This window comes from Erpetoichthys calabaricus, chromosome 7 (assembly GCF_900747795.2).
Source record: "Erpetoichthys calabaricus chromosome 7, fErpCal1.3, whole genome shotgun sequence".
NCBI classification, from domain to species: Eukaryota; Metazoa; Chordata; class Cladistia; order Polypteriformes; family Polypteridae; genus Erpetoichthys; species Erpetoichthys calabaricus.
Window position 1 is genome coordinate 157,942,925 of NC_041400.2, and position 17,493 is coordinate 157,960,417.

Sequence of the window (17,493 nt, forward strand, 5' to 3'; positions counted from 1 at the left end):
GTCAGATGCAGTCTCTAGGTGCAGGTTCTCCTATGGTGTACGGTGTGAAGGAGCTGCTTCTGAGCACCTTTGTAATTCAGACACTGAAGGTTTGTGGCTGGCACCAGGATCGTGGTGTGTGCTACTCACACCTTGACAAATGCTTGCTGTGGTTGGTAGGATTTGCTCTGTGGATAGGCAGAGTGTCGTGACCAGTCAGCACTGGTGGGGACTGAGTGAGAGAGACCCGAGCGGGCATCACCAGTCAGTGATTTGTTCAAAGTGTTAAGAGGCTGTGTCTGCGCATAGAAGACTAGGAGTTCACCAATAGCTCAAGGCATGAAAGGCGCCGCTTCTGACAGCTTTTGTAATCCAAATCTCACAGGTTCACAGCTGGCCGCTGGCATTTACCAAAGTGCAACTGGCAAGACTGGGGCGGAGTATGGTATTTGAGACTCACGCCATCACAAAATACAGGGCAACTATGGAGCTGTCTGTACTGATTCTTCATATTCTTCCTGTTTTTGTAAGGCCCTTCTCCTCCCTCTGTATATTTATCTAAACAGAATCATGAAGGACAAACAAATGCTTCCCACAACTAAAGGTCAAGTCCTGTTCTCACTGGCTAAGAGAATTACATTTCCTTAGTCTTGAACAGAGAAGTCTGTGTGGAGGAGCCTAATTAGGTCCTCAAAATGCTCAAACGCACTGATGAAATTCAGAATTCCTTTGGTTTAATAGTGAAGGATATACTTAAGGACACTGGTGGAAATTAAGGGAAAGTTCATTTAAGACTAAAGCCAAGAAGCACTTCTTCACGCAAAGTGCTTGCTAGGCTCTGGAATAAACTAGCAAGCTGTACAGTTGAAGCAGAAACCATGAAAACTTTTAAAAATTGTCTCGAATAAACCTTGGGAAGACTTAGATACTAGCAAACTAAACAAGTGTCATATACTGGATGGTGACATTTAAAAAATGTTCATGTACTTCGTACGGAGACTGGCAACTTGAACTTTAACACTGATGTTAATCAGAAGATCATAATGGCATGGTACTGCTTCAATGATTTATCTGGCCTTCCATGACAGTTTTAAAAGAAAATAAAGTACATACTGGAAAAAGATACACTCAATTCCCCAAATACGTATCATAATGAAGCCTACCACACGAATATGTGAATCCGATTTTTTTGCACCCCACTTTTAAATTGGGTAAGCAGCACTAAGAAAAATAAACTGTGAGCAATATTTTGCTAAGCATTAATTTGAAATAAACATCATATTGCCTTGCTAATATTGTGGCTATGGGTCCTTATATGAAATGACCAATGTGATACTTTAACTTTATATATTTTATTAGCAAGATTTCTGTGTGCAGTATGTTTGTTAATTTAGTTGCACTGCCAACCCTTTTGAAAAAAGAAAAGCATGTTAGATCTACTGTTTATTAATGTATCTTCTACATAAAACCACAGCTAATATCAGCACACCTTCTGTACGGGCTAATAACACACTGTGTACCACGTGATTTTTAATAATTATGTTCACCCCTACACTATATATATATATACAATACATACATACATATATATATATATACAGTGGGTATAGAACAGAATCACCCCCTTCAAAATATTCCTTTTTTTTTGCTTTACAGCCTTAAATGTAAAAACACACAAACCAATATTTTTTCAGCTTTACTTACTCAATGCAATCTATAACATCCAAGTGGTAGATATCACAGCTACAGTTCAGAAGAATTTTAAAAAATAAAAATCAAGAAATACTGAGATTAATAAAGGTTCACCCCCCCCACCTAATCTCAATCAGGTGTAACTATCATTTTCATTGCCGACCATGGTTACTGGCTTCCACCTGTGATCAGTTGTAATCAGTGTGATTAGTGAAACATAAAATCAGCTGTTCCTGGAGCATTCCCTTGCTTGGTAGTGCAACTAACAGCAAACAACTGACTATGGGTGGCAAGCCACTTTCAAAAGATCTCAGGGATTGAGTTGCGGACAGACATAAGGCAGGAGATGGATACAAAAAAATCTCAAAGGCTTTATCAATCCCAAGGAGCACAGTAAAGTCCATAATAAAGAAGTGGCAAGTGTTTGGTACTACTAGGACCCTTTCTGGATTCGTCCGTCCCTCCAAACTGGAAGGAAGAGCATGGAGGAAACAGGTAAGAGAGGCCACCAAGAGGCCAATGGCCACTTTGAAGGAGTTACAGGATTTTATGGCAAAGAGTAGTTATTGTGTGCATGTGACAACAATTTCACAAGCACCCCACAATTGTGGCTTGTTCGGGAGGGTCGCAAGGAAAAAGCCACTTCTCAAGAAAGGCCACATTAAGGCTCGTTTGAGCTTTGTCAGAATGCACCTTGAAGATTCTGATGCCAAGTGGAAAAAAGTCTTATGGTCAGATGAGACCAAACTTGAACTATTTGGCCTCAATACCAAACAGTGCACCTGGCGGAAATCCAATGCAGTTCACCATCCACAACACACCATACCTACAGTAAAGCATGGAGGTGGCAGCATCCTGTGATTGTGGGTATTTCTCTGCCACAGGGCCTGGGGCTGTCGTTAGGATAGAAGGAAAATGGATGGGGCAAATACCGTCAAATTCTTCAGGAAAACCTGCTACCCTCTGCCAGAAAGTTGAAGATGGCAGAATGTTCACCTTTCAACACGACAACGGCACAAAGCAAAATTGACCACACAGGAGGAGAAGGAGAAAAAAGTGAATGTCCTTGTGTGGCCCAGTCAGAGCCCAGACCTAAATCCCATTGAAAATCTGTGGAATGATTTGAAGATAGCAGTCCAACACTCACCATCCAATTTGATCGAACTTGAACAGTTCTGTAAAGAAGAGTGGGCAAATATTAATATCTCAATCTAGATATGCAAAGCTGATAGAGAAGTATCCCAACAGACTCAAGGCTGTCACCCCGTGACGGGAATTTCCTGTTTAATCAACCAATGACATCTAGGACATTCAGTTTAAAACTCGAGGAGCTGAAAAGAAGAGAAAGGAGATCGAGAGAAGAAAGGAGACGATTTACGCATTCATTTTCCAAGTCCTCACTTCCATTCATTGTACAATTCCACTGCTTGCTTTTTCAGTATCCGGATCAACATCACAACAAGCAGTGCAGAGAAACCCTGGGGTTTGGATTCATACCAGCCATTGCCAAGGACTTTCACGGTGAGGTCGTTTTGTATTTCAGGAAGAAGCAAAATATCACGTCAGTCAATGTTCTATTACCGCCGGACTTTATTAGCTTTGGACTCATTTACCACATACATTTCTATTGCCATTTATCATTAATCTGTGTTTGTGTTTATTCATTTACTGTTTAGGGGCAAGGTAGGGCTTTTGTAAATATTATTATTATTTATTTGTGTGTTCATACAAATTTTATATATATATATATATATATATATATATATATATATATATATATATATATATATATATATACATATATATATATACTGTATATATATATATATACATATATATATATACTGTATATATATATAATTGTCCGTGGTGTTTTTGGGACAGTGGTGAATTGTGTGCACATATATAGTAGTAAGTATCTGTCTGTCCTTGTGTGTGTGTGTATTTATTTATCCACTGTCAATATGTCTGCACTTGATTTTACGTTGCTGACTTGTAGTGCTTGTTATTTTGTCGTTTAGGGGAAAAAAGGACCATTTGTAAGGAGCACAGCTTGGTATTATCTTGAGAAGCCTCAGGTTACAATAGTCTTGGTAGTGTAGTTGCCGGTCTGGGTAAAGGGGTCGGCCGTTACACCCTTGTCCATCCACTGCACTGGGTATGGGGTCCATCCCGTTGCCCATCACATGTTCCAAAAAACAAAAAAAAAAAAGCACTATACTTTGACAACTCTGAGTATCAAATATTGTACAATAAACTTTAAACAAGTCTTAGTAATTCTGGTTGTATAAATCAAACATCACTTCAAAGCTGCAAGCAACGTTAACTGATGGCCAAAAATATTTGAATCATCACTACAGTGCAGCACACGGCAGTGCAATTGAATAAAAATATTTGTATTGGTGCCAGCCTGGGAATGGCCTTGTGCCATGCACTTCTGATTTAATATTGAGGCCTCACAGAATGTGAAAGGTTGGTATTAGATATAGAAATGTATGTTTTCACAGAACAGACCAACACAGCGGTGTGCACATTAAAGGAGGAGCTCCTCTCCTCTGGTCATGGCGCTTGCTGAAATCTTCTGACGATTCTGCACTTTTATGGGATTTATCGATAAGGGGGATGAGACAGAGGAAAAGATTCAGGTGGAGAACTTTGTTTCTTGATGCAGAAAGAATTGTCTGTTACTTAACATCAGCAAAACCAAGGAACTGCACCACAGAGCCTCCACAGTAGCAGTCAGAGTTCAGAGAGAAGGAGTTCGCCGCATCCACGTCAATGGCAGGCTGGTCTCACGACACAGAGGAACTGCAGCATACTGAGATAGAAAAAAAAGAAAGGCAAAGCGGGCTCTTTTCTTAAGCGACTGCCCTCCTTTAATGTGGGAAGTGACATCCTTCACATCTCCTCTGTCTCTGTGATGGCCTGTGCGGTTTTCTACGCTGTGGTGTGTTGGGCTGCTAACATCACTTCAAGAGAGACCCTCCAAGTCATCAAGCTAATTTAAAGGGCAGGCTCAGTTATGGGACACACTCAGGACCTCCTGCAAGTTGTAGCAAAGGAGAGAATGAAAGCAAAACTGAATGCCCTTATGAACAATGCTGCACATCCTCTCTCTGACTCACCAACACTGAGGACATCCGGCCAATGAATTATTCAGCAGAAGTGTGTCACGAAATGCTGCGGGGGCTCCTTTATACCAACAGCAATACACCTGCTCAAGGCCTCACTGTGGCCGCTCTCGTTATCTTTAGCCAAGTCAAAGGTTTTAGTTTCCCTTCCTTTTAGGCATTCTGGGTGGGTATTTGAGGGGTGGGGGGTTGTTGTTTATTTAGCAAGCTTCTGTTAAAGGCCAGATTTTGCTAGGAACAAATAAATGCTGTCAATGTACCCCATTTGAGACCCACTCCTTCCAGTTCCAACTCTGATCACTCACACATACACACCTACTCATCCCAGGTCACTTAGCCCATCAAGCTAACCAGCAAGTCTGTGATTGTAGCTTTGAAAACATGGGAGGAAGGCCCAGATGGCACACAGCACTTTGCTTGTTCATGGCCTTCTATCCTGTTGGGGGTCCCTGAACATATTTAAATGAGTGAAATCTGCGTGTGTTCAGCCACTGTCAAGCAGAACAAGTATAGTATATGGTGTGTGGGGGGGGGGGGGGGGGAGGTCGGGGGGGGGGGGTGCCCGTTGTATACAGTTCAAGTCAGCTTTCTGTACACCTTTCTCTAATGGCCTGGGCCTCAAGTGGCACATTCCTGCTGTACAACATTGTTTTGGGGGTCAATAATTTGATATACGAAGATCTAAACATTATTAAATTTGTGGCTTCAAGCAATAAACGCAGGTAGCCAGGCAAGCAAATAATTATGAGTGAAGTTATTTACAAGTCATGCTACACCACATCTGCTTCAGTTCATACAGCAGTCGAGCTTCCATTAGTGTCTGAAGTTAATATGCAGGCCCAAACCATTCAGGACATTCAAGCAACACCAAGCAAAAGGCAGGAAGCAAGCATGGACTGTCAGAGGGAATGCACACGTCCACACTCATCCGCACCAGGTCAGGAGACGCACGGACTTCAACTTGGCGTCACAGTTTTTGGATTCTGGTAGAAAACCTACATGATTACAAGGAGAATGTGTTTAGTACACAGAGCTGGTACTCAAGTCAGGGGGTCCATGCACTGTCAAATGGTGACACTGGGCTCCCACTGCCTGCAGCACTCAACTGGAGTAAAAGGATTCAGAACATGGAATGAATTGTGAAAATAATTTTCATAATTTGCAGTTTCTGGATTTCTAAAGTGCACCATGTCCATGACAGACTGGATTGGGATGAACATTCTGTATATCTGCCAGCAGATACGCACCCATATGCAGTATAATGCAGCAGCACAGATAACTTCTTCACACTCTTTATGTACAATTACTAGCAGTGCATGAAAGTGGAAAGGCCGGGTAACAAAGTCTGAAAATTATAAATAACTGTTACACTTGGATCTATTGCAGTTAGTATACAGCTATTCAAAATTTTGGAAAAAAAATTATTTGGTTTTCCATCTGTTGCAAAGAACCCTAAAAAGCGACAAATAACTCAAGATAATATATATGGCTAGAGGCTATGACACAAAAAAAAAGCAGAGAAAGAAATGCTTACTTAAAAAAGAAGCTCAATTGAATGGGAGGAATCAAATGGCGATACCCCGGCAGAAAGGCAAGTAGATTAACCGTCACAAGGTCCGTGTCGCTGTCTCTCTCTTGATCGATCGTATTGTGGGATTTCGTGCCACTAGCTCTGCCCCAAGCCATCTTCACTACCCCTGGGAGTCCATCACATCTCACACTCACATTTATGCCAAATAACCAAACACGTGTCTTTGTGGATGTGAAGCTAAAACCAGAGTACCTGGAGAAGAACCCTTTACACACAGCAGATGGTGACCTTATGTGGGATTTGTGCTCAGGTTGCTGGTTTCATGAAGCTGCAGCACTAACCACTATGTCATTTTGCTGCCCCAGCATTAGAATAATTATGCTCACAATAAACAGATATACTGTATTTATTATGCTTACTTCTGTTGTAATCTTTCTTGATAGAGGCTGCAAGTCATGCCATAGTTCAGTTTCTGGAAGTTAACCAGATGAAAAGGCGAGCCGAGGGTTGATGCTGCTCACTATTATCAACTTACTTGCGTCTTCTGGACAGGTTTGTGACATGTGGCATGTTTTTACCAATTTGGAGGAATTTAATAAATCAAAATTTCAATAACAATAAAGACAAGAGGTTTATACAGTATGCACATTATTTATCTGCAGTTGGGTACAGGTACAAGATTTGTAAAGTCCGCAGTGGATGAATAGCTCTTTAATTTGGCATTGCAAGCCACTTGAACACATTGAATTTTGGGCTACATTCACACTGTAGCTAAAACTGACCCAATTCCAATTTTTGTTTTACATCAAATTTTTGCTTGACTGTTCAAATTAATTTTGTATGCAATGAATAATCATCATGAGGGGTTACCAATATCTAATGTGCCCTGCATACACAAATTTAATAGTTTGTCAATAGATCAGTGGCGGCACTCTCCGAGGTGCACAGGCCAGGGACTGGCCAGATCTCTGTAGGTGGATACACCTCTTATTGGTCTAATTGCTCTGATGGTTGTCATACTCAGGGAGTAGCTGTTGCTGTAGCGGATTGGCTTCTTCCAATGGTGTCCGATGTCACTCCTTTCAATGAGCGTATTATGGGACTTAGATTACGGCACTCTCTGGGTGCCTTGTCTGTTATCTCAGTGTCTGCTCCGACCATGGTGAGTAATGTCTCAGCGAGGGAGATATTTTATTTGCAGCTTTGCTCGGTGGTTGATGGGTGCCCACGAGGTGACACTCCTCTGGTCATGGGTGACTTCAATGCAGCCACTGGCACTAACAGGGCTGGCTATGAGGATTGTCTCGGCCCCCATGGGTCTGATGACCGTGGTGAAAGTGGCTCCATGTTCCTTGACTTTGCAAAAGGTCAGGGGCTGTGAATCTCTGGATCCTGGTTCCAGCACCCAGAACTGTATCGTTGGATTTGCTACTCCAATACTGCTCATGCGGCGAAGGAGATCGATCACATCCTCATGGGCAGACACTGGAGGCTCTTGCAAAACTGCAGGGTCTACAGAAGTGCCCAGTTTGTGAATTCTGACCACAGACGTGTTGTTGCTACTCCAGCTTAGGTCCAGCAGGTTACCACCTACTAGGAAAATTAGCCTGGACTTGGCCAGACTCACCATCTGTGGTCTAACGACCCACGTCTTGCTTACAGATGAATCGAAGCATTACGCACGTCCGAATCTGTTCCTAGGAGAGTCGCAGTAAGGGCGGCTGATGGAATGGTCCTCACGGATGACACTGCAGTTGTGACCTGCTGGGCTGGCTACTTGGAGCAGTTGTTCAAAGCTGATCCTCCAGCTAGGACGTTGGATATCTCTGGGCCCACGGTTTTTGAGGCTGGTCCTTCAATTAGCTGTGAACCACCCAATTTCACTGAGATTGCACAGGTGGCGAACCAGCTGAGGGGGGGAAAGGCTGCAGGGATCTGTGGTATCCGAGGTGAACTTCTCCAGACTGGTTTTAAGGCTGTCCTCCTGGCATTGCAAGCAATCTTTGCTTTCATTTGGGAGACTGGCATGATTCCAACTTAATGGAAAATGGGACTTGTCATCCCTATCTGGAAAGGGAAGGGTGATCACCTGGATTGCAGCAACTACAGGAGGATAACACTGCTCTCGGTGCCGGGTAAGGTCCTTGCTAGGGTCATCCTCAATAGGATCTGTGATCACTTGCTCACCTACCAGTGACCGGAACAGTCTGGTTTTATGCCTAAGAAGTCTACCATCAACCGCATCGTGAAACTGAGGGTTCTCATGGAGAGCAAACATAAATATCGGCAGAGTTTCTTTGCAGCCTTTGTCAATTTTCATAAAGCATTCGACTCACTTGATCGAGCTGCCCTGTGGGACATCCTGAGGGTTCATGGGATCCCCTCGAGGTTGCTGGATATCATGGCCGGCCTATACACTGGTATTGTGAGTGCTGTGCAGGGTGGAGGCAGACCCTCTGCATTTTTCCCAGTTGATTCTGGGGTTTGTCAGGGGTGTGTTCTTTCTCCTACTCTGTTCAATGCTTGTATGGACTGAGTGTTGGGCAAGGTCATGGGGTCCAGCGGCTGTGGGGTATCTGTTAGTGAAGAAAGATTCACGGATCTTGACTTTGTTGACGATACTGTGATCTTCGCAGAGTCCATGGAGGCTCTGATCGGGGCACTCGAGAGACTGAACAAGGAGTCTGAGTGTCTGGGCTTGCGAGTGTCCTGGATAAAAACCAAGATCCAGGCCTTTAATGACCTCTTGGGCACAGCCATCAGCAGTGTGTCTGTTTGCGGAGAGAGTGTTGACCTTGTTGTGAGGTTTACTTTCCTTGGTAGTGACATTCATGTCTCTGGTGACTCATCCTATGAAGTCAGTAGATGGATTGGGAGAGCATGGAGGGGTCATGAGGTCGCTGGAAAGGGGTGTGTGGCGCTCCTGATATCTATGCAAAAGGACAAAGGTCCAAGTCTTTAGAGTCCTGGTGCATCCTGTCTTGCTATATGGTTACGAGACATGGACGCTATCCAGTGACCTGAGACGAAGACTGGACTCATTTGGTACTGTGTCTCTCCGGAAAATCCTTGGGTACCGTTGGTTTGACTTTGTGTCGTATGGGCGATTGCTCATGGAGTCCCGAATGAGGCACATTACCTGCATTGTGAGGGAGCGTCAGTTATGGTACTACAGCCATGTGGCGCATTTCCCCGAGGGTGATCCGGCTCATAAGATCCTCATTGTTGGGGACCTGAGTGGCTGGACCAGGCCAAGGGGTCGCCCACGTAACACCTGGCTGTGGCAGATAGAGGGTCATTTCCGGAGGGTAGGACTGGATTGCGTGTCTGCCTGGGGGGTTGCCAACCAGGATCCTGAGTTGTTTTGTCGTGTAGTGGGTGCGGCAAAGCATTGTACCAGTGCATGCTCCCCAACTTAACTTGAATAGATCACTATTGTCTATGTTTCTAATCCAAATTATAGCAGTGTACATATCAGAGAACAGTAGTCATATACAGTATATCTTGGAGATGATTAAGCATTTCAATTACAAATGCATTTATGGACGTTTTGGGGGACTTTGAGGGGGTGAGTTCAAATTGAGAATTCTCTATTATATCCCCTACAAGCTAAACTGAAATAGAATATTCTAAGTATTTCTTGTCCCTCTGACTACAGATTTGTCCCAGTTTATGATCTGCCTTGCAGTAGGTAAGGCATGAAGGGCAAATCGCATCCTGTAACATATCGTATTGACCATATTGAATGTGCCATACATACAGAACATACTGAATGCAATATGTAGGGTATACGTAACTTTGAAAATAACGGAAGTTTGACAAGAAGAAGTTTGCAGAAGAAATGTTTTTTCTTTTTTTGTCTTTTATTCTGCATGTGTACTAACTTTTTTCTCTATTTATGTGTGAACTGTTTTCCTTTGAATTTTCAGTAAACCGTTTTAAAACTAACTTTATTGGACTGAGAAATTTCTTTTGTTACACGTTTGACTCATGCTGGATCCAACCTTGCCAACTCAGTAGCAGCTTGATTTTGGGAAACTGAAAAAGACTCAGCTATATTTTAAGTTTGAAAACTGCCTGTTTAAGATTGACGTTGGTTCTTGACAAAAATAAAACAAGTAATGATTTGAAAGACTCAACGGGTACTTTAATGTTTGCATGCTTTGGCACATTAGCTGATCAGAGTTGAACTTTTGAAAAGACTGAAAGCGCTCTTTTGTGAGACTATATACAGGGTAAGCTATAAGAGAAGAAGTTAAACACCTTAAAGGAAGCCTTCCAGGTGCATGATTGAAATGCTATCTCCATACAGAAGTCTGGGTGGTTATCCTGACGACTGTGAAGCAACAGAGAGGGATCATCTCTTTGACAACAGAAAGAAGTTCACACTACCAGCACAGGCCAAGATTCTTTCCGGATGACTGTTAATGGTAGATTTTTTAAGGCACTATTCTAATTCCTCCACCTTAATTGGTAAATCTTTGTGTAAAGTGACAATGTTTCAATTGACTATCGAAAAATATGAACATTTATCTATACATGATGAAGCATATAGAAAACCTCAAGAAGAATGAATCTAATTGTGAAAACATAAAAATGATAGAATCAGAATTTTATGCAGTGAAAGAAGAATATGTGGTGTCAATGATGAGTTAATTTCCATGCAAAGTGATGAAAATGAATGAAAGACGCAGTGTAAAATTCTCAATGCTAAACTGAAAACTTTAAATACGTTAATTGGAGATACAATGAACTGGGTTTGGAAAACACTTCAAACTAAAAGTCTCCCCAAGCTGCCTCCCAATACAGCAAATAAAAAATCTTTAGATCAGTACAATGAGTACAGATTTACTGACAATGCCACTCCTGCCGACAGTATTTCTCAAGTTTCTGTAAAAACAAAAAGTCGAGTAAGTTCAGCAGGTACCTCCATTAGTACGCTCAGGGTGCAGAAGGTAGAACACGCAATACTGCTCGCCCGTGCTGAAACCTTAAAAGACAGCAGGCCCCAGAATTTGAAGAAGCACAGCTAAAGGCACAGCTAAAAGCTAAAAGAGAACAGTTGGCTCTAGAGGCAGCAATCGCAGAATCCCATGCAAAATTGAGAGCTCTTAAATGACACAGTGGCATTCCAAATAACACAAATCCTTATGAAGCTTCCTGAGTAATCCAAATTCTTACAAGGCTCCTGAGAAACCAACAGCGCCGAGTAATCCAAATCCTTGTGATGTTCTTAAAAAACCAGATGAGAGGAATGAAGAGCCATATGGTGCAAGCAAGCAGTAGTTGTTCGTATACTAATGAAAGTAAATATGAACCTCGACATAAAAATGAACTTCCCCAAGATCAGAGTTCACATTATGAACAGCAAAATAAAGCACATGTACCATACAGAAAAATCCCAGTGTTTGAAGGTGATCCAGTGGGCTATGCAAGCTTTATTAGAGCACTTGACCATGCAGTGGGAGAGGTGATAGAGAACCCACGAAACAAATTAGACTTCTTAGTCCAATTTACCAAAAGCTCACTGCATGAAATTGTTAAAGGCTGTATATACCTGCCACTGGAGGAAGGCTATAAAAAGCCCAGGAAGCAGATTCAGATCTATTGTGGAAACCAGTTACAGAGAGCCGATTCATACCTAAACAAAGCAATGAACGGCCACAAGTAAAGCTGGTCGATGGAGCAGCTCTGAGTGATTACGCAACTTTTCTTTCCAGCAGTATAAGCGTTATTTCCAATATGAAGAACAGATATACATTTGATAGCAGCATGAACATCTGTACTATACTCTCAAAGCTTCTCTACATACTGAGAGGACAATGGAAAAATATAGCTTGCAATATTGAGGAAAAAGAAAACAGAGGCACATGACTCGATAATGTAGTTGACTTTCTGAAATGACAGGCTACAATATCCTTGCATCCAATGCATGGGAGAGCCTATCAAAGCCATATTTGCAAGAAGGATAAGCAAAACACTGAAAAGTGTCCCAAGATGAAGCAGTTTTGCTACCGTTGCTGCTGAAAAGGGGACTGAAGACACCTCGGACAAAAAGGCAGAGATGGCAATTTGTGCATTCAATAAGCTCTGTCCATTTTGTAATGAAAGTCACACTCTTGTTGAATAGAGTAAGTAAAAATTTAAGTAGGATTGATGTTTCTAAAGGCTTATGCTTTAACTGTCTTAAACAAGGACATTATAGTAAAGACTGCATAGAAAAAAATGAAATGTCAAATATGTTCTCAGTCTCCAATGTGAGAAGATATTGCAAGATGGTCATCTGATGTGCATCTACCACAGATAAAAGCAACAGTGGGCTTGTTGATAGCTACAAATGTTTCTAAAGCCAAGGAGCCATGACGAGTCATACATCGAAGAGGTGAGAGTCCTTATTATGTGAAGACAGCTCTCAGATGGATTGTCAATGGTTTACTAAAAGGAACAGATAACGAAAGACTGCAAACATATACAGTCAATTGTGTTTTAATAATGGAAATAGAACAAATGTTAAGTGGACGTTAAGTGTGTCCAGCAATGGAAACAATGAACGGATGATTTGCAGCTACTTGTGGATTACAATGTAAGCAGGTGACTTAAACCCACAGGGTTTGGACACATAAAGTCTGGGCAAATGCATCATTTTGGAGACACTTCTGTTGTGATGTGATATTTTGCATACAAGTTGATAAAAATTTTGTATGTCTTTATTTGTAACTTGGGCAAAACTGAGTCAGGAAAGTGAACTTTACGACAGAGTTGAGGGAAGTGCCTGGAACAAGTTTGGTAAATGTCTCTCTGAAGTCTCTCAACCGCCATAGGAAAGCCAGGCTGCCTAACTGCCAAGCTTTACCTTAACATATGGTTTTTGAGGATGGCAGGTGTGAAGGTGTTCTATCCCCCCATTGGTCTGAAGTATGGCTGTTTGGGACTGGCTTGTATCAGAAGCCTTTAAGTACTATAATGCCCTATTGGCTGTAGGCGTTGGCCAGAGAATCTATAAATTTGCTCACTCCCTCACTCTCTCTGTCTTACCAAACTGCTGAAAGACCATCTCACACACCATGAACTGACAAGGACAACACAATGAAGAGCACAGCTCGGAAGCCATATTGAGACAGGCAATGCAGCCTGTTCTGAAGAAAGCTGACCACAAATGATGCCTTAACTAGAGACATTTTAAGTAACTAAAAAGTCTGTGTGCCGCCTGAAACTACACATCACCATTTATCCGGTTGTATGGTTGCCATTATTCAAATGTACTTTGCATATTGTTATTATTTATGAATATTATCAATAATACATTGTTTACATTGTAACTTAACTCCTGCTTGTCTTTTACTACACCTAATTGCCTGAGGTTATAGATGTAGAAGGGAAGGTGGGGAGAGGTTATATGGTACAATACCTTATAAACAGTGGTAAGTCTGGGAGATTTGAGGCATTCTGACAAAGGCTACTTATTAATACTACAAAAGGGGAAAGCACACTCTACCAAGACAAAACAACTTCCATATATGAAACTGCACCTTGCATCTCTTAGGTAATGGAGTCGAGTCACCAAGACAATGCCAGATGCCAAAGGCGCAGTCAGAAGAGTTTGTGTGCAGACTTAAACCAGCACAGTGGACAGAACCATAGCCAAGCTTTGTCTGCTCCAAGAAACAGAAATTAATTGAAATGATTAATCTTAAATGTTGTGTCCTTAAAATGAGTTTGTGCTTTTACACTTAAGTTTGACGTTGACATTTAAGCTTTAAGTTTTCATATAAATATTCTTGAATAAGTTAAGGCTCTTACCTAATTGATTTTGCTTTTAGCACAAACAATTGGGTTTTGACCTTCTTGTTCTCACAACTACTATTGGGCTTCAGTTTTGTTTCACTTTACTGTATATATTTTTTGTTTTGTTTTGCTTTTTTATACGCACCTCTTGGTTTTTGCTCAAAAGTTTATCTGCCAGTTCACTGACAGTACAGGTGGGGTTTGTTAAGTTTTGGGTTTTTTTCCTGCTTTCTTTTTTAACTTTATGAATTTTTTGTATGCCATGTTATTTTCTTGAAATAAAATAAATAAAAAATTTAAAAAAAATTTAAATATGGAAACCCAACACACATTTTAAACCCAGTCTCCTGAAGATGTAAGACAGCAGTACTTACCATATGCATTCTATACATTTCTGTGCTTGTGCTGTCCAGAACAGGTCTTTCTGCAGTAACTATCCTGAAACTCTCCATTGTGTTGTTTTCTGTGCAGCGGCATGTCCTGTTTACATTCTACACAATGAACTTCCTGTATAATTCCTGCCCTTGCCATCTACACAAGTTTTCAAATGACTCCTCTATCATATGTTAAATTGATAACGGAGATGAGTCAGAGGACAGATGACTGGTAGAGGACATTGCCTTGTAGTGCAGGGAGAACAAACTTCAGATAGATCAACATCAGCAAGACCAAATAGTTGATGGGGGACTACCAGCATGTTAAGGATACCCTTTGACCATTTATGATCAAGGGGTGGAAGTGGTGCACAGCTACAAGTACTTGGGGGTCCATATGAACTGCAAACTGGACCTGTCTGACAGTATTGTGGTACTGTAAAAGCAGGGCCAGAGTAGGCTGTACTTCCTGGAGACTCAGGTCTTTTGATGTGCGCAGCAGGGGTCTCCTGGGGAAGCAAACTGAGTTCAGGTGATGCAAAACGCCTGCATTAATTATCAGTAAAGCCGGCTCCATGACAGTACTGACACTGGACACTCTGGTGGCTTTTGTGGAAAAGAGGATGATGGCAAATGTGGATTCCATCAGGATCATCTGCTCATGTCCTCCAGGGAACGATTTCTTGGATTACTTTTAGTCACAGGTTCATACCTTCATGGTGTAACAAGAAACAACTCTGGGAATCTCTTCTGCCTTTAGGCACTTCAGTGTTTCTTCCTTTACTCTAGGCAGCAGCCATAAGAAAATAGTACAAACTTTATTTTACTACAATTATTTTTCAACATATTCATTGTATTATATTTTTACTTGTGTCTTATATTGCACTTTGACTCGATATCTGTGTATGTTATTTTTTTTTGGTTTGCTGCTATGCATTTGAATTTCCCCTTAGGGTTTAATAAAGTATATCTGATCTAATGAAATCTACATCCAATCTGTGAACGATGTCACGATGAGTCCACGTTTTGGGAATGTTCTGCTAGAATCCTAATCCATCCAGTGTAACATAATGGGAGAGCGATGTAATGTATTTTCTCAAATTGGAAAAAGTCTACTGTTCGGTCACTACACTGTGTACATTCATCTATATGCAAATACGTTTTCTTTTACACATGTGCAAAGTCTGGTGCAAAACTGGATGGATGATTTAAATAACGTTTACGTGTAACTTCAGGAAAGAGCTATATTGTGTGGAGGATATTAATTCGATCATTTTCCAAACCTGCTTATTCCATCAGTAAGCTAGTGTAGCCGATCTCAGCAGCATTGCAAGGATTTGAACGTGGAAGAGTTGCCAGCCTACCGCTGAAACTCATAGGCACGAAAAGGTTTGAATAGCTAATTGATATATTCTGCTACATTTTAAGAGGTGTCAAGTAACTGGTGTGTCCACTCAGACGTGGTGATAACAGGTTTCTTTAATTCCACACAAGGTACTCACGCGCCTGTAACTTCAAACAATACTTCATGATCGACAGTACAAAAACACGTTTTTTAACTCCTTTTCCGGCAGAATCCACAGAATGCGATTTGTCTGTAGCTAGCCAAATTAGCATGATGTATATGAAAATAGATGTCAGCTATGATCCTAACATGCTGTGCAGCATTTCAGCGAGGACCTTCATCTTGCTGCTTGCCGCTGTGCCATCCCTCTCCGAGGAATGCAGTAGGCGGGAAGTTGTTTTGAAGGCGTGGCCAGAAGGTCACGTGGGCGACTCAGTCTTCGTGAATGGTGGAGTGTGTCGCACTGACTGCTGTAGGGCTTCTGTGGCACAGAATAGTGACGGGGAAAATGTTGAAAACTTGTACCTGGAGTTGAGTAAAGTGTGCAAGGGAAGAGACATGGGCTGGATTTTACACAATATAGGGCCTTTCTTGTGGTTTGGGCTGGCGCTGATCCCCGTCGGACGGCTAGCGTTAGCAGGTAAGATTCACTAAACTTTGTGCTCCGTGTCCTCTTATGTGGCTGAACGTTTGTCCCCTTCAGGAGCCGACGTCTGAATAATTAAGTCCGGGCAGCTGTTCGTGTGCATTTCATTTTGACGACTTCGTCGGTCCACTAATTTCGAGAAATCAAAAATAAACAGGGTTTTGCTTATTTATCAGGATAATGGCAGCGCATTAACGGTGTAAAAATGAAGGAAAACGCGAACTACCTTTGTAGGTGCTGGTTGGAAGTCTGCGTTGCTTTAGTTAAAACAACATGTACCTGGAAAACTACATTTGAAGTGATGTTTTGTTTTAAAGGGCAATTCCAACCTATTGAATTACTTACTCGTGTACGATCTGGGCAAGTTGCGTAAAACAGGAGACGAAGAAGTGGGCACTTAAAGTTGCAGGTTCAACAAGTCACAGAATCTGACTGTGGTCTGATTGCAAGACTAGGTGACACTTAAGGTGCAGACTGGGACAAAGTACGAACCGGGTTTTGATGAAAAGTGCATTTGGAAGCACTGTGCTGTAACTAAAGCGAAATGTGCGCATCCTTATGGCATGTGAAAAGCGGCGAGGTTTAAAGCAATCCATACAAATAATTTCGCAGGCTTTGATCAGCTAAAACATTTAAAGCAGAACGCTGAAACGTGAACGAAGTTCGTTATCCAGACATGAAGTAATTAATCGATCAGTTGTGTTGAACTCATTGTGATGTTCGTCGGTTTGCGTTTTATCATCGATTTGCCCGACCATCAGCAGCAATTAGAGCTGAAAAAATCTGGTAACTCAATTTTATGAAAGTCAAGCGAGCAGCTGACGGTTTAACGCTTTCCTTTTAACTAATGGATCCTGCCTGGCTATAGTCTGTAAAGTTTTTAATTGAACCCGGCCGACATATTGTAACTTGTTTCACGAAGTTCATTTACTGTATATGTATGCCGTGAAATAACGTCAAGAAATTGCAGATTCCTAATGGCTGTCGATGATTTGCTCCTTTTTGTGGTT

The 17,493-nt window shown here is 41.7% G+C and overlaps 1 protein-coding gene across 1 annotated transcript in view; it reads left to right on the forward strand.

The window, feature by feature from the left end:
* Positions 1–16,268: 16,268 nt before the first annotated feature.
* cspg4ba (chondroitin sulfate proteoglycan 4ba) overlaps positions 16,269–17,493 on the forward strand; it is an 86,880-nt gene continuing 85,655 nt past the window's right edge. The window contains exon 1 of the mRNA XM_028805614.2: positions 16,269–16,477. Coding sequence (XP_028661447.2) covers positions 16,396–16,477 — 82 coding nt within the window. The 5' untranslated portion in view covers positions 16,269–16,395. The remainder of the gene's footprint in view (positions 16,478–17,493) is intronic.